Source organism: Leopardus geoffroyi, chromosome D2, assembly GCF_018350155.1.
Source record: "Leopardus geoffroyi isolate Oge1 chromosome D2, O.geoffroyi_Oge1_pat1.0, whole genome shotgun sequence".
NCBI lineage: Eukaryota > Metazoa > Chordata > Mammalia > Carnivora > Felidae > Leopardus > Leopardus geoffroyi.
In genome coordinates, this window is record NC_059334.1 from 87,214,305 (window position 1) to 87,238,914 (window position 24,610).

At 61.2% G+C, this 24,610-nt stretch overlaps 1 protein-coding gene across 26 annotated transcripts in view; it reads left to right on the forward strand.

The window, feature by feature from the left end:
• Positions 1 to 24,610, forward strand: part of JAKMIP3 (Janus kinase and microtubule interacting protein 3) — a 117,773-nt gene that overhangs the window by 73,520 nt on the left and 19,643 nt on the right. For 8 of the 26 annotated variants that reach the window (XM_045439278.1, XM_045439279.1, XM_045439281.1 and 5 more), the window contains 12 exons: positions 1,631 to 1,666; positions 2,455 to 2,514; positions 4,265 to 4,393; positions 5,292 to 5,420; positions 7,157 to 7,240; positions 8,793 to 8,855; positions 11,409 to 11,507; positions 12,542 to 12,640; positions 12,720 to 12,773; positions 17,647 to 17,712; positions 18,445 to 18,513; positions 18,600 to 18,677. In XM_045439278.1, the coding sequence (XP_045295234.1) occupies positions 1,631 to 1,666; positions 2,455 to 2,514; positions 4,265 to 4,393; positions 5,292 to 5,420; positions 7,157 to 7,240; positions 8,793 to 8,855; positions 11,409 to 11,507; positions 12,542 to 12,640; positions 12,720 to 12,773; positions 17,647 to 17,712; positions 18,445 to 18,513; positions 18,600 to 18,677 (966 nt within the window). Of the gene's footprint in view, positions 1 to 1,630; positions 1,667 to 2,454; positions 2,515 to 4,261; positions 4,394 to 5,291; positions 5,421 to 7,156; positions 7,241 to 8,792; positions 8,856 to 11,408; positions 11,508 to 12,541; positions 12,641 to 12,719; positions 12,780 to 17,646; positions 17,713 to 18,444; positions 18,514 to 18,599; positions 18,678 to 24,610 lie in introns of all 26 variants that reach the window. The other 18 variants (XM_045439274.1, XM_045439280.1, XM_045439276.1 and 15 more) reach the window with 5 other exon arrangements.

Genomic DNA, 24,610 nt, shown 5'->3' on the forward strand with positions numbered 1-24,610 from the left:
CCCCTCCTTCCCTCGGCCCCTCCTCTTTCCCTGGGCACCTCCTCTCCTCCTTCCTTGGGCCCCTCCCCTCCTCCTTCCCTGTTCTTCTCCTCCTCCCTTCGTCGGCCCCTCCCCTCCTCCTCCCTTCGGTCCCTCTCCTCTTTCCTCCTTAGGCCCCTCCTCTCTCTTCCGTCCTTTCCTTCCTTCCTTCCTCAGCCCCTCTCCTTCTCTTTTCCTCGACCCTTCCCCTCCTCCCTTCGGTCCCTCCCCTCCTTCCTCCCTCAGCCCCTGTCCTCATAGGCCCCGCCTCTTTCCCTGGGCCCCTCCCCCTCCTCCCTCCCTCGGCCCATCCCCGCCCACCGGGTCCTTGCATTGGGGAACCCAGCAGGGGAGTCCTCCCGGCCCTCCCTAGGGGCCCCGCTGTCAGGTCCCAGCGCTAAAACTGCGTGGTCCCCTCCTCGCTTTAGACCCGGGGTTTCAAAGGCAGCAATGCCGCAGTGTCAGCTCCTGGGACCCCGGGACAGAGCAGCACACCTGGGGGCTAGCTCGCTTCTCCGTCTGAAGGCCAGAATCCAGTCAAGGTGCGGGCAGGGCCCTGCTGCTTCAGGGAGCGCCAGGGCGGGGTCCGTTCATCGCCACGTCTCCTCTCTCTGAGCTCCGCCTGTCTCCGCGGGGCCTGCTCTCTGTGTCCCTCCCGTTCTCTTCTCTCCTGAGGACACCTGCCCACCCTAATCCGGGATGGTCTCACCTCCAGAGCCCTGACTCAAAGGCGCTATTCCAGATAAGGTCCAGAGCCAGGTTCTGGGCATTCCAGGGGAGGGGGGCCCATCCAGCCCGCTACACTGCCCTATCCCTGTGGCCCCTACAGCCCCAGTACAGTTTTGCAAATAATCCTGCATCAGACCCCCTCCAATTACCCTGCTTGGGGGCCTTCTGCTTCTTGTTGATCTGAATGATCTGTTCAGAGCAAGTGGCCTTGGTCATTCTGTGACCTCCAGGGGCATCCGAAGGGACAGCATCGTCTCTTGCTGGTGTGGCTTGTGGCCCAGAAGTGCTGGCCTGGCCTGGCTTGTTTTTTTTTTTTTTTTTTTTGTTCCTGGTTTTTTTAGTAAGCTCTATGCCAGTCGTGGGGTTTGAACTCAAGACCTTGAGATCAAGAGTCCCATGCTCCATGGACTGAGCCATCCAGGAGCCCCAAGGCCAGTTGCCCCAAGAAACTTAAGTTGCTTCCAGAGTAGCAGGAAGTTGCCCACTGCGGGCTGCAGGATGGCGTCTCACCAACACAGCCTTCTCTGGCCGTGCCTGAGAGCTGACCTCTTTATTCGAGCACACAGTGACCGTCGATGCCCACGATAATGAGAATCTATGGGGGAATATAGGAAAAGGAAGAAATCTCGGTCAATTACAATTGTACATTACTTCAGTTTCTGAAAGGAAGGTGACAGGACCTCAGCCCTGAGCTGAGGGCCCCTGGGCACTTCTGCAGGTTCACGGTGCCCTTGGGAGGGAGAAAGGACCGCGAGGGCCAAGTCACATGCTCCCTCTCCAGGCAGTGGGAATCGGTAGAGGTTTGGGGCAGCCAGCAGGCTCGGGGTCTCCCGCAGGAGCAGGTGTGGGCCCCTAGTTCTCTAACATGCTGTTCTCCCCCTAGACCCTCGAAACCGCCGGCTACGTGAAGAGTGTGCTGGTAAGTAATTCTCTCTCCTACATCCACGCCCATTTTCCAGGGCACTTGTCCCTGGGACCCCTGGTGCTGGTGTCTCCTTCCAGTCCAGACAAAGGTGGCTGTGCCCACACAGCACTCACTACCTGCCCAAAGGCTTTGCAGCAGTGGCCGAGAAGCCCATCCATTAGGGTCACATAGGTGCCCCACATGGCCTTTGGTGATGCCTGCAGGAGCCAGCACCCAGCTTTGCCGTCCCTGGGGCACCGCACCCCCACGGGTTTCTCCCCCGCCGGCGTGGTCCAGCAGTCTAAGCGTGGCTGGCGCGTGGTCAGGGCCACGGAAACACCGTGTAGCTCCCTGGGGAGAAACGGGATTTTTGTTTCTGCAGCATCCGTCTCCACCTGTGCCGGGATGCCGTTTTCCAGACACCTGCTCAGACAGTGCGGAGCAGGGCTGGGCCACCGTCCCTACCAGTTCCGGTTCCGGTTCCGGTTCTGGTTCCGGTGTGCGTGCTGCTCAGAGCCCGCCCCCTCCCCCGCACACTCTGAAGGAGGCTTTGCATGCTGAGCAGGGTGTGGGGAGGGGGAGGGGGCCCCCCCAACGTGGGCCGTCACTCACTTCAGCCCAAGCAGAAGCCACAGGGCATCAGCGCCTGCAGCGGGATGGTCCTCCCTGAGCAGGGCCGTGTGTTCATGAGCATACAGCGTGCCCATCCAGAAAGCTCTCTGCAAGTCCGTTCAGATGACCGCGCGGGAACATTAACTGAGCTGCTCAACCACTCAGAAAATCTCTTTCACTGGTTTTTGCAGGAGCGAGATAAGCTTTTAAGATTTCGAAAGCAAAGAAAGAAAATGGCGAAACTCCCCAAGGTAAAGGAGACAGCACTGACGTGTGCACACACAAAACGCGTGTTTTTAAAAGCCACTTAACAGGAGTGAGTTTCTCTCTGGAGGTGAAAAGAAGATAATTTTATTATTTCCTTTTTATTAATGTTTATTTATTTGTTTTGAGAGAAAGAGTGCACGAGCAGGGGAGGGGCGGAGGAAGAGAGGATCTTAAGCAGTGGAACCCAATGCGGGGCTCGATCCCACGACACTGGGATCAGGACCTGAGCAGAAACCAAGAGTCAGACGCTCATCAGGTTGCGTCACGCAGGTGCCCTAATAGTTCTATTATTTTTTTAAGTTTATTTATTTTGAGAGAGAGAGAGCACAAGCAGAGGAGGGGCAGAGAGAGAGGGAGAGAGAATTCCACGCAGGCTCCACATTGTCAGTGCAGAGCCTGATGCTGGGCTCGAACTGACAAATCATGAGATCTTGACCTGAGCCGAAATTAAGAGTCACACACACACTTAACCGACTGAGCCACCCAGGCGCCCCAATTGTTTTTAAAAATCGTTACTGTACAATAACCAAAACGAACCCAAATCAGTACAATGATTATAATTTTAAATTTAGAAATCCTACCTTGTTGCTTTTAACTTTCCCAGAGAAGATATGATTTCTGACGGCAAGGAGGAGGGGCTAGCCTTGGACCCTGACCTTCCTCTGCCAGCTCGGAGTTAGAGTTCCCTCTTGCGCTGGAGTCCACAGGCCTGCCTCGTCACCACATGGTCCCCGGCCAGCACTGCAGGCTGCAGCACCTGTCTGCTGGCCCCACACAGGTCCCTCCCAGGCATGCCTGCGCCCGTAGGGAATTGGAAGCACAATCCTTTTCAACAAATGTGTGCTTTTTATTAGAGGAGATTCAGGCGAGGGGGCACCTGGGGGGCTCAGTGGGTCAAGCGTCCGACTTTGGCTCAGGTCATGATCTCACGGCTGGTGGGTTCGAGCCCGATGTTGGGCTCTGTGCTGACAGCTCAGAGCCTGGAACCTGCTTCTGAGTCTGTGTCTCCCTCTCTCTCTCTGCCCCTCCCTCACTTGTGCTCACTCTGTCTCAAAAACAAGTAAATTAACTAATTAATTTTAAAAAAGGAGATTCAGGAGATAGCCTCAAGGAACAGTAACTTGTGTGCTGCTTTCTGCAAAATGAGTGTTTTCTTGTTTGGCTTTTGAATGCTCAGTGGTCGTTCCTCACACAGGCTGTGAGATATTCCTTAGGCACAAATGCTGGCTTCTCTGGCCCCCAGAAAGGCCCGTGGGAGGAGGGAGAGGGTTTGGGGGTCTCTATCTTTGGGATTATGGCAGAGTATTTAGAGATTTTCTGGAGGCCTGGGAGCCCGGCAGTGCAGTGGTAAGAGTGGACCTGCTGCTCCCCGCCGGGCCCCCCTGCTCCCTGGGCTTCCGTGAGGCAGGAGTGGGGAGAATCCGGGCAACTGGGATAAAGGCCAGGAGCCCTCAACGTGCAGGACAGTTCAGCAGCCGAGGACGGGATGGTGAAGGCAGGGAGCATCGGCCACGGCGCCCTCCAGCCTTAGTGACCGGTGACCCTCATGAGCCTGACCGTGAAGGGCCCCATTGGGGACTCAGCAGAAGGAGGCCGCGGGGAGCTCCTGGGACCGTCTGGGCCTGTATCTGGGAGAGCGTCGGGGACACTGGCAGGAGGGACTTGGACAGAGTGGACATGGGGTGGGGAGGGCACATGGGAGTGTGGATTAACCCGGTCCCTCTTGGTCAGAAGCCGGTTGTGGTGGAGACGTTCTTTGGATACGACGAAGAGGCCTCCCTGGAATCTGATGGCTCCTCTGTCTCTTACCAAACGGACAGGACGGACCAGACCCCTTGCACCCCCGACGATGACCTGGATGAGGTAGCGTCCCAGGGGGCCTCTGCACGGGCCGGGGCGGGGCTCCGGGGGTCCAGGGACCTGGCGAGGAGGGCCACGTGCCTCTCCCTGGCTGCCTGCACCCCTGCCCTCTCGCAGGCTGCCCTGGGGGCCCGGGCCACGCCGAGACGTACATCAAGGCAACAAAACAATGAGGAGCAGCCCTGTCTTTGGTAAAAGCCCAGCCAGCCTGTCCTGACCAACCCCCGTTCCGGAAGGAACCGGCCTCATACGCAGGCGGACATCTGAGCCCCCTCACGTGGCAGGAAGCCCGTGCTGGGTTTGGTGTGACCCGCCCAGTCCCTGTGGTTGAAGGACACGTAGTGGCAGGCGGTCCACGGACCTGTCCAGGGGCACTCGGGCCATGAGCCAGGCCTCCCCTGGCAGATCCGGGCAGGTGGCCCCATGGCCACCGACCCACGGTAGAGACCTAAGCCATGGTAGCCCAGCTGCTGCCAGTGGCCCCGGGGATAAGGAGCAGGGGCCGGGCTCCGGTCACTCTCAGACACAGCCACCCTCCCACAGCAGACCGGGGTGTTCTCCTTGGAGCAGCAAACACTTCGGGGTCCGCTGGGGCCCCGCCAAGGCAGCCACAACCCCCCGCCTTTTCCCAGGGGCAGCGGGTGTCCTTGCGGCCGGAAGGCATTTGGGGATGGCCGTGGGAAGGGAGCCTGAGCTGTGCGGTGGGGTGGGGAGGAACCGCCTTCTCGGGCCCAGCGCTCACCTGGCCCGCAGGGGGGCCCCAGCTGAGGCCCTGGCCGGGCTCCCGGCCCCTGAGGCTCACCCTGGCCTCAGCGCAGCCCGCTGGGCCTTTGTCCCTGGGGGCTCCGGGCTCACCTCCCCGGGGCCCCGGGTAACAGCGTGTCTCCGTGCACCTCTCCAGGGCGTGGCCAAGGAGGAGACGGAGCTGAGGTTCCGGCAGCTGACCATGGAGTACCAGGCCCTGCAGCGAGCCTACGCCTTGCTGCAGGAGCAGGTCGGAGGGACGCTGGACGCAGAGCGAGAAGTTAAGGTCTAACTGACTTCTACTCCACGACGTTCCGGCTCCCGCCGGGGCTCCTCCCCGCTTGACCCCCGGCCTTGGCAGGGACACTGGCATCGCTTCGCCTTCCGGGCCAAGCCCTCTCCCACGTCCCGCGGTTATTGTCGGGCCCGGCGATGCTCGCCGAGGCCGTCGGGAGCCCGTGTTTGGGAAGTGGCGCCGGCCGTTGGCCGGCCGCGGGTGGGACCCCAGGGCAGCCCTGGGCACAGGTGTGAGCGGTGGCCCCCCCGGAGAGCCGGGTTTGTCCCTCTGGGCACTGCAGTTGGCGGACAAGGTAAAGTCGGCTTCCTGGCCAACCCGCTGGTGGCGCTTCTGGGGCCTCCCGGTAACTGAGGCCCAGAGCCGGAGGAGGCCCGGCATCGCAGCTCGGTTCTTGAAACAAGCCAAGATTATTTGTTTGTCCGGTAAACGCTGAGCTCGGATGCCGTGCCCCCCTTTCCCCTGAGCCTCGCCAGGCAGGCCCAGGCGGGAGCAGGTAGTGTCCCCCTCCTGCCCCTGCTTCCCTGGACCCTGGGCCAGGTACTCACGGTCCATCCACCAAAGGCAGGTGCCGGCGGCCAGGGGAGGCCGTGGTGGGGGGCTGTGTCCTGCCGCCCTCCCCCAAACCCCCTTTACCCCCGTCCCTGATGCGTGGCCTGCTCTGCCGGGGCTCAGAGGGCATGCCTAGCATAGAGAGATAAGCTTCGTCCCTGTGGACTGAAGGAGTCTCCTGCCCTGCTGCTGTGGGGCCTGGGGGCCAGCTCTGTCCCCAGCCACACGGGACAACACCACTTAGCCATTTCTGCAACTCTGGCTGGCCAGCTGAGCATGGACATCTTCGAACCAGGGCACAGTGTCAGCGGGGTCCCCTCCCCTAGACCGTATGTGTCCTGGCTGCCTGGAGAGCCCCTGGGCCTCCAGGGAATCGGGTGGGGACTAGCTGGGACCCCGGCCAGCTTCACTTTCATCTCTGCGGATGGAGAGCAGAGGCCAGGGGAGGGGACGGGGGAGGGAGAGCCTGGGTCCACCGATGTCATGAGGAGAGGCACCCAGGGCCCGGCCAGGGGATACCCTGCCCTCCCCAAGCTGAGGGACCCCTGACCCTGTGTCCTCATCTGCCCTGGAGGCTGTTCCCCGGGGAGCAGGAGCACCAGAAGAATGGAATGCCCTATAGCTTGGACCTCACGAGTGCACATGAACTCCCAGGAGGGCAGTTTGGACCCTCGGGGGCCTTGCATGCACCAGGGCAGTGAGGGTGGGCTTCCACAGGGGGCCCCGGGGGGAGAAAGTGAGTGAAGTCAGCAAGCAGAATCCAGGTGAAGCCAGGACCGGCAGAGGGCGCCTGTGCGGGAAGGGAAGGGAAGGGCATCTGGTCCCTGCTGGGCAGATTCCTCACTGTCGCCCTCGAGACTGGAACCAGACCCCCTGGGCCGCGCCTGGCCACGCCCATCAGCTGTTCGATCCTGTGAACAGACTTCCTTTTGCCAGCATGCTCTCAGAGCCAGTCTGCAGGCCGTCCCTGTGGTCTAAGTGAGGTCGCCTGCTTCAAACCAGCCTCAGAGTTCTTCCCTCGGTGCTGAGCACTCCTTGCAAAGGGGAGAACGGCCTCTTCTCCGGTAGCAGAGGTGGCGGAGGCAGAAGGCAGAAGGTCGCTGAGAGTCTCTGTCCCTGTGGGTATGTCCTGGCTTTTAGAGAAAGTTGGATGTATGTCTCCTCCCGTCCTACAGACCCGTGAGCAGCTCCAAGCAGAGGTGCAGAGGGCCCAGACGCGGATAGAGGATCTCGAGCAGACCCTGGCTGAGCAGGGACAGGTGGGTGTGTGGAGCCCGGGTCCCTGGGGGGCTCCAGGGGGTCGGAGGGAGCCTGAGGGGCACGGACTCCTGGGGAGGGCGGCGGCCCGTGTGCGCGCGTGCAGGTGAAAGTTATTGGCTGCGCACTGAAGACTCACACCTCAATCAAAAATGTGAAAACTGGAAGGAATCTGTATCCAGAGGAAGGAGACAGCAGCCTTGACGGGGCAGGCACGCGCCCAGCCGAGAGTGCGTGGCCTCTCTGGGCTTGGTCTGGGTGGGCCCCGTCTCTCCCCCAGCTCGGGGCCAGGATGTCAGGCCCCTGGAGGTTGTCACTCACCCCCTCACCACCTCGGGGCTCTTCGAACCCCACGGGAGGGCATCCTCCCGCCCTGGCCACAGGCCTGTGACCTGCTGGATGGCGCAGCTCCAGGTGGAGCCACGATGCGGCTGGACAACGTCCACGTAGGGCTGGGAGGGTCTGCCTGGGAGGCGCCTGGCCCAGCACCGAGCCCCGTGCAGACCCACGGCGGTCCTCGACGTGTTAACTGCCGGGTGGACGGCCGGCCGGACAAGAGGAGGGCCAGAGTGGCACCAGGGCCACACTGTGAGCGCCCCTGCCTGAGCACGCGGCCAGGCTTCGGCGCCAGACTGGCTCGCGCCCCACCACGGCCACCACATCTCCGCCCGGGGCCACGGCACACTTGGGCTGCAGGAACGGCGTTCTGGAGCTGAGCTGTGCACAGTCCTCACGGACCCTGCCTGGACTTCGAGAGTGAGATCCCTGGGCCCCACGCCATGCTGGATAGGAGCAGTGGTGGTAGCTGGGACACGAGGAGGAGGAGGAGGAGGAGGAGGAGAGGGAGGGACAGGAGGAAGGGGAGGAGGCGGAGGGGGAGGAAGAAGAAGAAGGAGGAGGAGGAGGAGGAGAAGAAGGAGAAAAGACAATGCTGCCTTTCATCTGCTGAGATGAATCTTTCAAGCTTCGAAGATGACTTTGCTGGGAAGAAGCTGGGGCAATAGGCCTTCCTCCTGACACCTGACTGGAAACACTGCTGGGGCAGGGGGCAGGGGGCGCGCCGGAGACCCTGTGCTTCCCCCAGGGCCTGACCCTGGGACGGGGTCCGCAGGGTGGCCACACACATCTCTCGCTGTTGCACAAATGCCTCCGTCTGAGTGTCCGAGAGTGAGATGGACCGGGCGCCCCACTCCCACCCCGTCGAGGGAACCTGGCTCCCGCCGGCTCCAGTCAGGGTACCCGGACCCGTGACGTCCACATGGTACCACGTGCCGCTGGTGCCTGGCCGGGAGCGCTGTCCACGTGGGGGTACGAGGGATCCGCCTGAAGCGGGGCTGCCCCCGTCTGCTCTGTCCGGGCCCCTCCCAGGAGATACAGGGTGAAATCAGAGGTGTTCATTCACTGTGCGAATGAGCCGTCCCGGGTGGTCATGTCAGAAGCTGGGTGTTGAGTCCTTTGGTCGGATCCTCTGTTCTGCTGAATTGCGATTTAAATGCTGACTTGGAGATTAACCCTGTGGCGAATCTGTTTCTCCAATTTGATTCCGCGTCCAAGGACATGAAGTGGATTGAAGAGAAGCAAGCTTTGTATCGAAGGAACCAAGAGCTCGTGGAGAAGGTATGTCTGTGGCCGTCCGACCCTCTGGCCGCCTCCCCTGTGCTCCCGGGCGTGTGTGGCCAGCGCTGCTGGGCAGGGGTGGGGGGGCGGGGGGTCGCTCGGCAGAGCCTCCGTGGCCGCCCCCTCGCCGGGCCTGCTGGCGGCTCACTCCCGGGAGGCCGCCCCCTCCGCCTCCTGGAGACGGTGAGCCGTGCGTCTGGAGCTGCGTCTGGGCTCCTGTTTGGTCCCACGGATGGGCTCTCTGGTTGGCGAGGGCCAGGCAGGCTCTGTGGAAGAGGTGTCCTTTCAAAACCACTGGAGTCACCCCATTCAGAAGCCTTGTTGAGCCAGGACACTGTATTCCGGGAAGAGGTCCTTTGAGGGTCCCCGGGAGCCGGGCTTCAGTTTCTGTCACCACCGTGCAACTGTGAGGGCGTGTGACGTGACCAAAGCTTCCCTGGCAGTGGCTGTGGCCGTGGCCATGGGCTCTCCTGGCTGTGGCTAACAGGAGGCTCCAAAATGCTGTTGTCCCTGTCACCCCGCCCCCAGACTGGGGCTTTTTGGCTGGAAGAAGGCTTTATGTGACTGGTCAGGAAACACGGTGCACAGCTGGCCAGTGCCTGTTAGTGGCCTGAGCTCCTCCCAGGAGCTGCCTGGCTTCCCCTTGTCCCTGGACGTGAGACGTCCGTTCGTGGGCACCTCCGCCTACATCACCACCTCTCTGATCCAGTCCGTTCTTGGGGCCGGTTCAGGGAGGGACCCACAGCACTAAAGGCCGAGGACTGTACATGGTTCGTCAGATGACACCTGGGCAGCTGGGGACCGTCCCCGGTGGGTAGGGCCCAGAGTGCTGTAGCAGGTGGCTCGGAACAGGGTGGGAGCCGGAGCTACGTGTTCAGAGGCAGAAAGGCCATCGGGGCTTACAGTTGGCTCCTGCAGCCCCGCCATCGTCATGCCTACGTGACGGTGCCGTTGTGGCCCGTCCCTCCCAGCCACAGACCTCGCCCTGGGCCAAGGACTTTCCGTGGCATCCGCCGCCCTTACCGAGAAGAGCCAGACTAGGGTGCCCTCGCGAACCTCAGGGCCACCTCCTCGACGGTGCTTGCCACAGACCAGCAGCCCCCAAACCAAGGCCGTGGGTCCCAGTTCAGTCGCCCACCCCGCCTGAAGCCGTCAGTCCCACGCGGGGCTGTGCTTTGGGTATTATGTCTTGAACAGTGAGTGACACCTACGTGCTTCCCGCTTGTATCTTAAATCAGGACAGCTGTGCTCACCTTCTCTGGTGCTCACCTGCACACATAAACACGTGTATGTGCATGGAAGTGCTTGTGTGCACACATAATGTTCACATGCACGCTAAAATCTCGTGTGCCCTTAAACATGCACGTGCACGCTCACTCGTGTGCATGCAAACACACGTGCACACTTAAATGTTCTTGCAGACACACCCATGAGCACATTTAACCACTGTGCACACTTAAATACTCCCTCATACATGTAACACTTGCGCACACGTAAATGCTTGTGTGTGCACAAAAATACCTACATGCTTGTGTGCACACATACATACTCATTGTACTCCTGTACTCACTCTTCTCATATGTGCTTCTGTACACACACATTTGTATGCATACATTTAAGCACTTCTTACGTACTGACACACTCATATGCACGCAATACATACACGTGAACATTTAAACACACACGTGCACAATGTCCACGTGTAAACACCGTGCACACTTCAAACCCGTACTTTTCTCTGGCTACCACGGACGTGGGGTCACATTCTTGGCCTGTGGGTGCTCCCCCACGGCCTCCGCTGTGACACATGCACTGTGATAAGGCCCTGCCCCTGAATGCACGGCTCCCTTGCTGGGTGCTGATCCCCTGGAGCCATCTCTCCACCCACCCCCGAGCATCCCAGCAGGGCATTCGGTTCCCCAAACTCAGTTCGGGGGATGGGCCGAGTCCCCTGCCCGCAGTGGACACCCTTCTGGAACACCCTTTCCTTTCGGGGGGATGGGCCGAGCCCCTGCCCGCAGCGGACACCCTTCTGGAACACCCTGTCCTGTGTTCACAAGGCCGAGTGCCCCAGGATGCGTGGCACTCACCCTTGGGAGGGCATGGGCCGTGCACGTTTCTGATTCTGTTTAAACAACCTCCTAATTAGTAAAGTTAGCTCTGGAGGGGGTCAGGCAGCGATGGCTCGTGGTCCTTCCATTGCTTCTGGGCCAGCCTGGGCTCTAAGGAGCACTGTCATACAGGGACATCTTACCGTCTCTTCCCTTGATGGGTCCCTTCCCTTCCCCATCTCTGCTCAGATGGCCAGGCCGAGCTCTGGGCTCTCGGGGCGCCTCACCCCCTGATCTGCCCCTGCGTCCCCCCCATCCTGATTAACCAATGGCTGGAGACTCAACCCTGTCTCACTAGGATGGACCCACATGGACTCCAGCTGGAGTGAGGGCTCTGGGCATTGGGGTGGGTCAGCTGTCCCCACAGAGAGCCAGCAGCTGTCAGGACAGCTGGGGAGTTGACCTGTGACCTCAGGCATCTCATCTGCCTTTTATTTTACAGATCAAGCAAATGGAGACGGAGGAGGGTCGGTTAAGACACGAGGTCCAGGATGCAAGAGACCAGAACGAGCTGCTAGAGTTCCGGATCCTGGAGCTGGAGGTGTGTCTCAGGGCGGGCGCGGGCATCAGGGCACAGGCCACCAGCCTGCGGAGCCGGGGTGGGCACAAGGGGCACAGGCCACCAGCCACAGACAGAGGGAGGCCTGTTGGCCAGTCACTTGGCCTTCCTGACCTGAGCTTTTGTTCATGACCCCAAGAGGGAGGGCTGGAAAGGGGGCTTCTCTCTGCGTGGGGAACCATGGAGGAAACAAGGACAAAACATACCCCGAAAGAATGAAACATGAGTGTCTGCTTCTAGACCCGTGGGGGCTGGACAATCATGGCTGTGCCTCGTTGAGCTGTGGGAGCCACACGCCTGACCACAGTGGTCAGCCCGGCCGACGTTTCCTTCTTGCTCATTTAAGCCCCTGAGTGCAGGCAGCTGGGTGCCACACGGTGACCAGGCGCCCTTTGTCTGTCCTCTGCCATGACCCTGGCCTCCTGCAGCGGAGGGAGCTGGAGCAAGGCTCCCCCAGGGAAAGGGCCAGCCACGCGTGGACGGCCACATCGCTGCCTTCACCTGCCACTGTCACTCCTCCCCGTGAGGGCAGCTGGGGGCACGGTCCACCTGTGAGGCGTGAGGAAGTGATCTGGACTGGTGTTTGCCCTGCTGGCCGCCTACACACCCCTTGGGGGCCCCCTTTTCAGTCCTGGTCACCATTGGGACCTTTGGTGATGACGAGGGCATGACCCTCGCTGGTGGGAGCGACCACACTTTGTATGATACTGTGAGAAGATGGGGGTCCCCAGGGTCTCGCTGTGGTCGGCCTGTGGAGGACCCGCTCCCTGAGGCTCCCGACAGCCCTGGAGTTCACAGTGGACGGCAGGTCGGCAGGTCGCCAGCGGGGGTGGTGACCGGGGAGCAGGGAGCTGAGCCGGATCCCCAGGGCCTGTCTGGGCCGGGAGCTCCCTTCTCCGGCAGCGTCTGTCTGCACAGGGGCCGCCTGCCGCCCTTGGGGCTTCGTTTCACAAACGTGGACCCTATTTGCGGGTCCCCAGCACAGCTCCGTGCCAGCCTCCCTCTTTCTGTCCTAGGAAAGGGAGAGGAAGTCGCCCGCCATCAACCTCCACCACACCCCGTTCGCGGAAGGAAAGAGCCCCCTCCAGGCCTACTGCGAAGCGGAAGGCGTGACGGTAAGCCCCCCACCCCCCCACCCTGCGCCCCGTGCTGCCCGCCCGGCTGGCGCTCACCCCAGCCCATCTGTCCTTCTAGGACATCCTGGTCGCGGAGCTGATGAAGCAGCTGGACATCCTGGGGGATAACGCCGTAAGTGTATGTCGCTCTCCTGACTTGTGCATGCCTCCTCATGCGAGCCACCACCCCCATCAGCCCCCCGGGGTCAGGGGCCCCGTGAGTCCCGCCGTGAACCTGCCACAGCTGCCCTGCCCGCCCGCACCCTCCCTGCGGCCATAGCGCTTGGGGCGGCCCCTTTCTCATGTTGTACCCGCGTCCGGCCGGGTGGTGCCTAGCAGCCAGAGACACGGAGCTCGGCGCTGTGCTCTGCTGGGTGGGGGGGCCTCCGCCTGCACACCGTCCCCTCCTGCAGTGGTGCTTCTGGCTAGTGTTTTCTCAGTTTCTGGAATCCTCTCCGTACCCTTGATACTCTGCAGCTCCTTCCTGTACCTTAGATAGCCCAGACTCTTAGGGGTTCCCATCTCCTTGGTTTTGGGAGAGGGGCAGGCACCATTTATAATCTGCAAATCTCATTAAGGAGACAGTTTCAATTTCTACGGCAAACTCCTGGAAGAATACTAATTACTGAGTGACTGTACTCCTTCATCCCACCCTCCATGCATCCCTCCCTTCACCCTCTACCTCTGTCTGTCATCCCTCCATTCGTCTATCCATCTTTACTCCTTCCCTCCATCCTCTATCCTCCATTTATCCATTCACCCATACTCCATCCACCCACCCATCCATCCATCCATCCACCCACCCGCCCCTCCCTCTACCCACCCACCCATATCCATCCACCCATCCCTCCACCCACCCATCCCTCCACCCACCCATCCCTCCATCCATCCATCCATCCATCCATCCATCTACCCACCCATCCACCCACCCATCCACCCACCCATCCATCCATCCATCCACCCACCCACCCCTCCCTCTACCCACCCACCCATATCCATCCACCCATCCCTCCACCCATCCCTCCATCCCTCCACCCATCCCTCCACCCATCCACCCATCCCTCCACCCATCCCTCCACCCACCCATCCATCCACCCACCCATTCATCCATCCATCTATCTACCCATCCATCTACCCACCCACCCATCCACCCACCCATCCATCCACCCACCCATCCATCCACCCACCCATCCATCCACACACCCATCCACCCACCCATCCATCCATCCATCCACCCACCCACCCCTCCCTCTACCCACCCACCCATATCCATCCACCCATCCCTCCACCCATCCCTCCACCCATCCCTCCACCCACCCATCCATCCACCCATCCATTCATCCATCCATCTATCTACCCATCCATCTACCCACCCATCCACCCACCCGTCCATCCACACACCCATCCACCCACCCATCCATCTATCCATCCACCCACCCACCCCTCCCTCTACCCACCCACCCATATCCATCCACCCATCCCTCCACCCACCCACCCACCCCTCCCTCTACCCACCCACCCACCCCTCCCTCTACCCACCCACCCATCCCTCCACCCATTCCTCCACCCATCCACCCATCCCTCCACCCATCCCTCCACCCACCCATCCATCCACCCATCCATTCATCCATCCATCTATCTACCCATCCATCTACCCACCCATCCACCCACCCATCCATCCACCCACCCATCCATCCACACACCCATCCACCCACCCATCCATCTATCCATCCACCCACCCACCCCTCCCTCTACCCACCCACCCATATCCATCCACCCATCCCTCCACCCATCCCTCCACCCACCCATCCACCCATCTTCTATCTGCCCTTTGTCCATCATTCTGCGCTCATTGAGTCCCCTGTCCAATGAGCAGTTCAGCTGTGCTAGAAGGCAGCCTCACTCACCACCCAGAACTTTTCCTCCTCCAAGGTATACCAATAAGTATACAGTCTACGGCTAATCCTAAGACACCTTGGTTTCCCCATGCTGGCCACTGCTCTTGAGAAAGAGCAAGGCACTTAGTCAAATTAGCTCACTGCACGAAGCGGAAAGAGAAAAACGCAAAAACAAATGCATGTAAACACACCCACACATACTCAGGCACACACACCCAAACCCAGGCACTCACGCGTATTCCTGGGGCTAGTTGTTCTTCCCAGCAGCTGTGATGTGTGCAGGGCCCTGTGTTGACAAGAACCCTTCTGTCCTTGGCCCCCCTTCACTTGGGAAAGGAGGCTCTGCTGGCTGTATTTGGCCCTGCCCCAGACCCATCTCGGCTGTAGGTCGTTGAGGCCTCAGCTCGTGGCAAGGATGGGGTCCGGTCCCGAGTTGCCAGGCCCCATCACAGGCTCTTGGGAACCATATTGGTTAACCTTCCGATTCACAGCTGGAGAAACTGAGGCCCAAGAGGACACCCGTTCAGGGTCACAGAGCTGGTGTAGGTTCAGCCTACCTCTGTCCAGTTCAGTCCAGGGCCCCTCCCCAACCCTATAGCTGCCTACTCAAGAGCACCAGGAGGCAGGACAGCCATGGGGCCATCAAGTGGCCTCAGAGTTTGGGGACAGAGGCTATTGGGGCCTAGAGGACACACCTTCAGATTTATGCTCGGGTGACTGTGGGGAGACCATGGCAGTTCCTGCTAGTGGGTCGGAGGACATCCCTTCAGGTGGTCACAGTTGAGCATATGGGCACACTTCACACGCACCTCGTGACCCAAGACTGTGCCCCATGGAGCCTGAGCCCACAGATCCATTCCTGGAGCTCAGAGTGGCCTGGCACCTGAAGCAGGTGACAGGGACAGCCTGGCCCCTGCTACGGTCACAGCCAGGACATACTCGTGCTGTGGCTGCTTGGCACAGTCCGCCTCCAAGAAGCTCGCAGCCTCCAGACTGGCTATGTGGGTGCCTGAACCCCAGACCTCGGTTTGCTCAAGAGTCGGGGCCCTTGGAGTTGAGCAGAGGCTGGCAGGGGCCGAGTGGATCCCTACCCTCCCTGGTGGGCAGCACCACTCGCCACTGCTGTACCTGGACCGCAGAGAGATGGGTCACCCCAGGAAGGCGGAGCAGATGGCACCTGGCTGAGGTTGGGGCCTGGGGACGGGGTCACCTGGCCAGGCTGCTCGCCCGATGGGACGCTGCAGGCTCTTCAGCCCCCAGCATAACCATGTCCTGGTAGGATCTCCCTGAAGCCCCTTGCTCACCCTTCTCCGGTTCCTGTCTTGGGAGGAGGGCGTGCACGGGCGCCTGGTCAGCTTCCCCGAGAGCAGGGGGTGTGAGGAGCCCAGCCCAGCCCGGCTCCGTGCCGAGTCGGGGTCACTGTGACCCAAGGACACAGCTTGCGCTGCGCCTATGGCACCTGGTCACTGGCCCCCCCTTTGCTGACTGCTGCTGGGGTAGAGGATGGTGAGAGACCCCTGCCCTTGGGAGGGCTTTCTGAACAGACTGACCCTGAGTCAGGGGCGTTCCAGGCTGTAGGGGGCTGTCCTCCGGCTCAGTGATCCCAGCAGCCTCTGCCCTGCTCTGGTCTCTGCTTCCCCTCCGCACCCACGGCTGTCCCGCACACTGGGCCCCGCAGTGGGGACGGTCCAGCTCCTGCTCTGCCCCGGTGCTGCTGTAGGTGGGAGTCAGGGTCCGAGTGAGTGAAACACCTGTAGCCTCCGAGGACGCTCATTGGCCCCAAAGCCTGACTCGCCCAGGAGGAGCACCCAGGTGGCCCCTTGGGAAGAGGCATGAATACGCCGAGCAGAAAAAGACAAAGAGCCAGGGAGGGGTGGACACCGTTTCGTAGCCATGAGTGTCAGGTGTTCACCCCGCATGTCCAGGCGGTGTTTTAATAATAGTAACGCGGGCTGCACATACAGCAGCTGGCTTTCAACAAAGACGCGGACGGGAACGGCGGGGACACGTGTGTTGCCGCTGCCTGTGTTATGCTACCCCCCCACCCCCGCCTCTGCCTCAGCTGGCTACTTACAGTGTCCTGGTCACCAGTAATGGAGGACAGAGGGGACAGAATAGAGAAGCACCTCGGAGTCCCCAGGGTCAGGAGTAGAGGGGTTGAAGACCCCAGGAGACCATTTCAGAAAAAGTGACCTTAGAGGTGACCCCAGTCCCCTGTGCTTCTCCATCAGTCCCACTCCTGGCACCCCTACTCACCCCACCAGGAACCCCAATTCACCCCTCCCCACTGGCTCCCCCAATCACCCCCTGCCTGCACCCCTCATCAATGCCCCCATTCACCCCCCTCCCGGCAGCCCCTACCTGGCATCCCCGTTCACCCCCACTCACCCCCCACCCAGCACCCCCATTCACTTCCCTCCTCGTACCCCTCACTGGTCACCCCCATTCACCTCCCACTGGGCACCCCCATTCCCCCCACCTGGCACCCCCATTCATCCCCCTCCTCGTACCCCCCAACTGGGCACTCCCATTCACCTCTTACACTCACCCCCATTCACCTCCCTCCTCGTACCCCCCCACTGGTCACTCCCATTCACCCCCCACTGGGCACCTCCATCCCCCCCACCTCGCACCCCCATTCATCCCCCTCATACCCCCCCACCAGGCACCCCCATTCACCTCCTACCTTCACCCCCATTCACCCCCCACCCAGCACCCCCATTCACCTCCCTCATTGTACCCCCTACTGGTCACTCCCATTCACCCCCCTGCTGGGTACCCCCATTCCCCCCCACCTGGCACCCCCCCATTCATCCCCCTCCTCATACCCCCTACCGGGCACCCCTATTCACCCCCACCCAGCACCCCCATTCACCTCCCTCCTCGTACCCCCCACTGGTCACTCCCATTCACCCCCCACTGGGCACCCCCATTCCCCCCACCTGGCACCCCCATTCATCCCCTTCCTCTTACCCCCCCACCAGGCACCCCCATTCACCTACCCACACTGCACCCGGCACCCCCATTTGCCCCCCCACCTCATTATTTCAGTCTGGGCACCTCTGAAAGCGCTGCCCCTGACTGCACACGTGTCTGCTTTGGGTGCAGAATCTGACCAACGAGGAGCAAGTGGTCGTCATACAAGCTAGGACGGTCCTGACCTTGGCCGAAAAGGTAACCATAGCACCCGTGTGGATGCTCTTGGGACAGGGCTGGGCCCCGCGGGCCTCTCTCTCTGTGCTCAGAGCTCAGAGAGGATGCGGTCCTTGGAGGAGGGCCTTCTGGGCTGGGGGTGGGGAGGCCGTTAACCCTGTCCACCTTGGGAGGTCTGGCAACATGCCGGTCAGCGCCCACCACACGTGCGTGCACATCACACATCCGCCAGACTTTGAGTCAAGGCCGACTCTGCCTCAGTTTCCTCCCCAAGGACCAGGCAGTGTCGTGGGTCTGTGTACCATTTGCTTTCTGTTCACCCCACCGGGACCCTCCTCTGGGTGCTGCCCGGCCCACCTGGGCCCCCACCCCCCAGCCAGAGTCTGGCTGGCGGGCCGGCCGTCAGCACCCACTCCCGGGGCCTCCGGCAGGGAGGGAAGAGGGAGTCCCGGCAAGTCGGGCTCCAGGAGGCATGGGACTGGGGGAGAACGTCCTCCGGCTGAGCTCTCGGGTGGTGTATCTTCCCGCCGAACCCCTGCTAACGACCCTCCCTTCCCCTCCCTGGAGAAGTGGGGCACAGACTTCCTGGAGGCGAAGTGGGGGTGTCTGGACGCTGGGCACGCGGAGCGCACAGTGCCAACCCGACCCCCGCTCCTAGGCTGCCTGTGGAGCCTGGGGGGAGGTGGGATGGCTTTGGTGCCCGTGTGGCCACCGGAAAGGTCACCGTCACCTGCTCTTTCGGTTTGTGTCCAGTGGCTCCAGCAGATCGAAGAGACGGAGTCAGCCCTGCACCGAAAAATGGTTGACCTGGAGAGCGAGAAGGTTGGTGGGCGTCTTGCCTCGTGTCCGCAGCACGATATCGCCAGGTGGGTGCCCGAGGCCGAGACACGGGTCCTCTTGTGTTTCAGGAGCTGTTCAGTAAGCAGAAGGGTTACCTGGATGAGGAGCTGGATTACAGGAAGCAGTCCTTGGACCAGGCTCACAGGGTAAGGGCCATTTGGCGGGGCAGGTGCAGATTTGGGGAGAAACGGGGGGAGTTGCTCACACGTCGGGTGCCTGGGTCCAGGGTGACCACCGTGGGGTCACTCTCTGCACGTCTCCCTGTCAGTGAGGTCCGAGATGCCCTACTGCCCCGTCAGCACTTTGCCCTGTGAAGGCAGAACTCAAATGGATATTTAAAATGAGTTGAAAAAGTAGGATTCATGAGAAGTAACGCTGCTACAAGTTAACTGGACACAGCTGCATGTGAGGAACCTCATTCTCTGGGGATTCTGGCTTGTGTGCCCCCGCTCCGAGTGTGCGTGTGCCCCTGCTCCGAGAAGTGTGCGTGTGCCCCTCCTCCGAGTGTGCGTGTGCCCCTGCTGTGAGAAGTGTGCGTGTGCCCCCGCTCCGAGGAGTGTGCATGTTCCCCTGCTCTGAGTGTGCGTGTGCCCTTGCTCCGAGAAGTGTGCATGTGCCCCTGCTCCGAGTGTGCGTGTGCCCCTGCTGCGAGTATGCGTGTGCCCCTGCTGCGAGAAGTGTGCGTGTGCCCCCGCTCCGAGAAGTGTGCGTGTGCCCCTGCTCCGAGTGTGCGTGTGCCCCCGCTGCGAGAAGTGTGCGTGTGCCCCTGCTCCGAGTGTGCGTGTGCCCCTGCTGCAAGAAGTGTGCGTGTGCACCTTCTCTGAGTGTGTGTGTGCCCCTGCTGCAAGAAGTGTGCGTGTGCCCCTGCTCCGAGTGTGCGTGTGCCCCTGCTGCGAGAAGTGTGCGTGTGCCCCGCTCCGAGAAGTGTGCGTGTGCCCCTGCTCCAAGAAGTGTGCGTGTGCACCTTCTCTGAGTGTGTGTGTACCCCTGCTGCAAGAAGTGTGCGTGTGCCCCGCTCTGAGAAGTGTGCGCGTGCCCCTGCTGCGAGAAGTGTGCGCGTGCCCCTGCTGCGAGAAGTGTGCGTGTGCCCCGCTCTGAGAAGTGTGCGTGTGCCCCTGCTGCGAGAAGTGTGCGCGTGCCCCTGCTGCGAGAAGTGTGCGCGTGCCCCTGCTGCGAGAAGTGTGCGTGTGCCCCGCTCTGAGAAGTGTGCGTGTGCCCCTGCTGCGAGAAGTGTGCGTGTGCCACCGCTCCGAGAAGTGTGCGCGTGCCCCTGCTGCGAGAAGTGTGCGCGTGCCCCTGCTGCGAGAAGTGTGCGTGTGCCCCTGCTCTGAGTGTGCATGTGCCCCTGCTCCGAGAAGTGTGCGCGTGCCCCTGCTGCGAGAAGTATGCGTGTGCCCCTGCTCCGAGTGTGCGTGTGCCCCTGCTCCGAGAAGTGTGCGTGTGCCCCTGCTCCAAGAAGTGTGCGTGTGCACCTTCTCTGAGTGTGTGTGTACCCCTGCTGCAAGAAGTGTGCGTGTGCCCCTGCTCCGAGTGTGCGTGTGCCCCTGCTCCGAGAAGTGTGCATGTGCCCCTGCTCCGAGAAGTGTGCGTGTGCCCCTGCTGCGAGAAGTGTGCACGTGCCCCTGCTGTGAGAAGTGTGCGTGTGCCCCGCTCCGAGAAGTGTGCGTGTGCCCCGCTCTGAGAAGTGTGCGTGTGCCCCTGCTCCGAGAAGTGTGCATGGGCACCTTCTCTGTGTGTGTGCCCCTGCTGCAAGAAGTGTGCGTGTGCCCCTGCTGCGAGAAGTGTGCGTGTGCCCCCTCTCCGAGAAGTGTGCGTGTGCCCCTGCTCCGAGTGTGCGTGTGCCCCTGCTGCGAGAAGTGTGCATGTGCCCCCGCTCCGAGAAGTGTGCGTGTGCCCCTGCTCCAAGATGTGTGCGTGTGCACCTTCTCTGAGTGTGCGTGTGCCCCCGCTGCGAGAAGTGTGCGTGTGCCCCCGCTGCGAGAAGTGTGCGTGTGCCCCTGCTGCGAGAAGTGTGCGTGTGCCCCTGCTCCGAGAAGTGTGCGTGTGCCCCTGCTCCGAGTGTGCCTGTGCCCCTGCTCCGAGGAGTGTGCATGTGCCCCTGCTCTGAGAAGTGTGCGCGTGCCCCTGCTGCAAGAAGTGTGCGCGTGCCCCGCTCCAAGTGTGCATGTGCCCCTGCTCCGAGTGTGCGTGTGCCCCTGCTCCGAGTGTGCGTGTGCCCCACTCTGAGAAGTGTGCGTGCGCCCCTGCTCCGAGAAGTGTGCGTGCGCCCCTGCTGCGAGAAGTGTGCGTGCGCCCCTGCTGCGAGAAGTGTGCGTGTGCCCCTGCTCCGAGAAGTGTGCGTGCGCCCCTGCTCCGAGAAGTGTGCGTGTGCCCCTGCTCCGAGAAGTGTGCGTGTGCCCCGCTCCGAGAAGTGTGTGTGTGCCCCTTCTGCGAGTGTGCGTGTGCCCCCGCTGCGAGAAGTGTGCGTGTGCCCCCGCTCCGAGAAGTGTGCGTGTGCACCCACTGCGAGAAGTGTGCGTGTGCCCCTGCTCCGAGTGTGCCTGTGCCCCTGCTCCGAGGAGTATGCATGTGCCCCTGCTCCGAGAAGTGTGCGCGTGCCCCCGCTCCAGGAAGTGTGTGCGTGCCCCCGCTCCGAGAAGTGTGCGTTTCCCTGCCTTTGCGCGTCGGCTGGCCCCGTGGAAGCAGGCGTCCCTGCTCGTGTGCCTGGAGGGTGTCCGCTTTGTGGCACCGAGACCGGGGAGTGCCTGCAGACACCGCTCGGTCACCCGGACTCCGTCCTCGCTGACTCGGGTTTGAGAATTGGGATTCTCATGTGAGCCTCAGGCTGCCTTTGTTTCAAGAGGGTGAATCCGAATCAGGGACGGTCTGGCTGCTCCTCAGAGGCGCACTGCGGGACGTCCCGGAGGTGGGAGGCTCCTGGGGCGCGAGCGTGTCCCTGGTGGCATCTGTTACCCACCCCTCAGGTCAGTGTCACCTTCAGCAGCGCTTCCAGACTGCGTGTGCCTTTCTCTCCCCTGGACCGGCCGTCCCTAAGGCCAGCGCATGTCATGGCCCCTGTTCAGGGAGAGCTGCCCCCGGTGGCCCGGGAGAGGTGGCCCGAGCAGTGCCGAGGGGCCCGGAAGCGACCCTGCCGCTAGCGGACGCCTGAGGCCAGAGGCGTCCATGCGGTAAACGGAGGCATTAGTTCCCGCCCCCTGGATTGTGAGGACAGTGAGGTAATTGTGTGCAGAGCGGGCATCGCCCAGCTTGGAATCTGGCAGCGTGATGTTTCTGTTCACCCATCAGGGTCCCTCGAGGCAGGGCAGAGGCTCTGCTGGGTGCTGATGGCAGTGACAGTGGCCCACTCACCAGATAGTCGCTGCGGGAGCAGCCGCGGAGGAGGTGGCAGAGGGAGGTGGCCTCAGAGAGCCGAGCTGGCGCTGATGGACCGTCCCAGAAATATGTGCCAGGGTCCATGTTTCCAGTCCACGGTGCCGGGTGGGAAGCATGCTCACATCACAGTATATGGGGGGCAGCCGGACAGCTCTGAGCCCCCCCGCCGCCGATGCTCCCTGTGCTCTGGTCCTGCATCCCAGACACGTGCAGGGAGGGGACAGCTCAGCCCCAGGCCCTAGGCATTCCTCAGGATACAGCTCAGGAATAGGAAATGATTATATGTGACATCAATGCAGAGAACGTAGGCCGGTGAACGTGATGTCGGAGAGTGGGCTGCATATCACACACACACACATACACACACACACACGCACCTGCACCTCAGAGGGTCGGGGAGCAGGGTGGCCTCTGCAGCCACAGGGCTGTGTGATGTGATTGGGGCTGGGGGGCCGTCCCCGGGGGAAGACCATTGGGGGGACACCCCTCCCCCGTGATGCCCCCTTCCTCCAGTTCCAATAGGAAGGACACACGTTTGCTGTCTCTTGTTTTCTTGAGCTGCCATTCACGCCTGCACTTCCTGCTGGACGGTTAGTTTTATCTGCCGTTCACGAAGCCCTGTTATGGAGGGCGGCACAGACCGGTCCCGGGGTGCCCTGTGGGTACCTGTCCGGGGCTTACACCCTCCCTGCTCTGTCTGTGGACACAGGGCCACGGCTGGGGTTTCGAAGGGGTAAAGACGGTCCGTGCCGTGTGATGACCGCCCTGGGGAAGCTGCCCGGACCAGGCTGTTCCTGCGGGAGGCTTGGGAGAGGCCGAGGGCCCAGGGGCAGTTTCCAGGTGGCGCATGGCTCAGGCTCACAGAGGGACCAAAAGTCCCCACACATCTCTTGCCACCAGCTTTGTGCCAGGCCATTGTGATGCTAATTCTAAGCCCCACACTCAGCTGCATTTATTTATTCTTTAAATGCTTGCGCTTATCTTAGCCGCCTAAGCTCTTCTGCTCTAAGAAGTGGTGGTTGATGGGGAGTGTTGAGCTGCTTGTGACAGCTGGGGAGAGTTTATTCTGTGGTTGTCAAAAGCAATAAAATGTGAGGTCCAAAGGTTTTATTTATTTATTTATTTTTCATTTCCTAAAACGTCCACTAAGCCGAAAGGACTTTTCAAAATCATTTTGCCTGGTGAAATAGAACCCTTCATTTCTGAAGATATTATGGCTTTGATAGGAAGAAGGGTTTCTGTAGTTGAAGAACTTGGTTTTTTCAAAGATTGTACCAGGGAAGTTTCCCGAGGAAAGAGCTTTGAGAGTACTCCAGATCAAATTGGTAAATCCTTAGGAATTTATAACAAGGTATGCATTTTGGCTGCTGAGTTACAGCAAAGAGATCATTTTGCATTGGTTCGTGGTTTCTGGGCATTGCATTGGACTTCTGGGAGGCAGCAGAGGGGTGAGCCCCACACCCCACGCGGCTGTCTCCTTGTGTCCCCTCCCACGGCCGCTTCCCGGCCCACTCCGCCTGGGCCCCAGCCCGGCTCTCTCAGCCCTGGCCTGGGCGTCCGGGGCCTGGCTCTACACGGCCTGTCAGCCTCTCTCCTTCTCTTGGGTGCTCTCACGGGTGGGGAGCCTATGGGATTATGGGTCCTTCCCCTGAAGTCTGCGGTGAGCGCTGTGGCCCCTAACTGTGAATACCACATGTTTGGGGACCGTGGTCACGGAGGGGTAGGGTGGCTTACGTGCTTGGGGACCAGGGGCATGAGGGGCTCTCTATCTGAGCCCTCACAGGCAGGGTGAAGACTAGACTCCGGAGCAAGCCCCCTGCAGGGTCCGGGCCCCAGCTGTCCCCATGGGACCCTGTGCAAGTTGTGTGTCCCCACTTGTCTCACGACCTGGGGCTACTCAGGGCTGCAGCCTCGCGGAAGGCGTGGGCACCGGATGGCTCTGCAGAGGTGGCATCTTCAACCAGGTCCAGCAGTATGTACTGGGCACCACGGGTGCAGGTATTTTGGGGATTTATCATCTTGAGACTGGAGGTGATGCAGCCGGGAGGTGGGGACCGCGGCACACAGGGCCTCGAGGCTGAGTGGCGGTGAGGCCTTGTCTGAGGCAGCAGGGAGCAGCTGAGAGAAAGGGGTATTCTCACAGGGCTCAGGGGGCCAGAGTCTGAGAGCCCGGTGTCCCAGGGCCATGCTCCCTCCGAGGCTCCAGGGGAGGGTCCTTCCTGCCTCCTCCAGCTGCTGGGGGCTTCAGCGGTTCCCCCAGCCTCTGCCTCTGTCTTCACGTGGCTTCTCTCTCCCCCATGTCTTCTGTGACTGCCTCCAGCTCCCCTCTCCTCACAAGGACACAATCCATTGGATGCCCGCCCCACCCCCCCAATCGAGCATGACCTCATCCTAACTTGATTACAGCTGCCGAGACCCTATTTCCAAATGAGGCCACACTCACGGGGTTTGGGGATCAGGACTTGAACGTATCTTCTTGGGGACACGACTGACCCACCACAGGTGTCATTGAGGACCACAGAGTGGCCAGGCCTCAGAGAGAAGCTGGAAGTCAGGGACTTACTGTCGATTTTGTCCTTATATCAGACAAACCCCTGTGAGCACCGCCCCTCTTCCTTCATTGGGGCTCATAAGCCCAGGGTTTGATGAAGGCCATGAGCGAAGGAAGAGGTCTTCGCTCTGTCATGCTTTCCCCCGACTCCCTAGG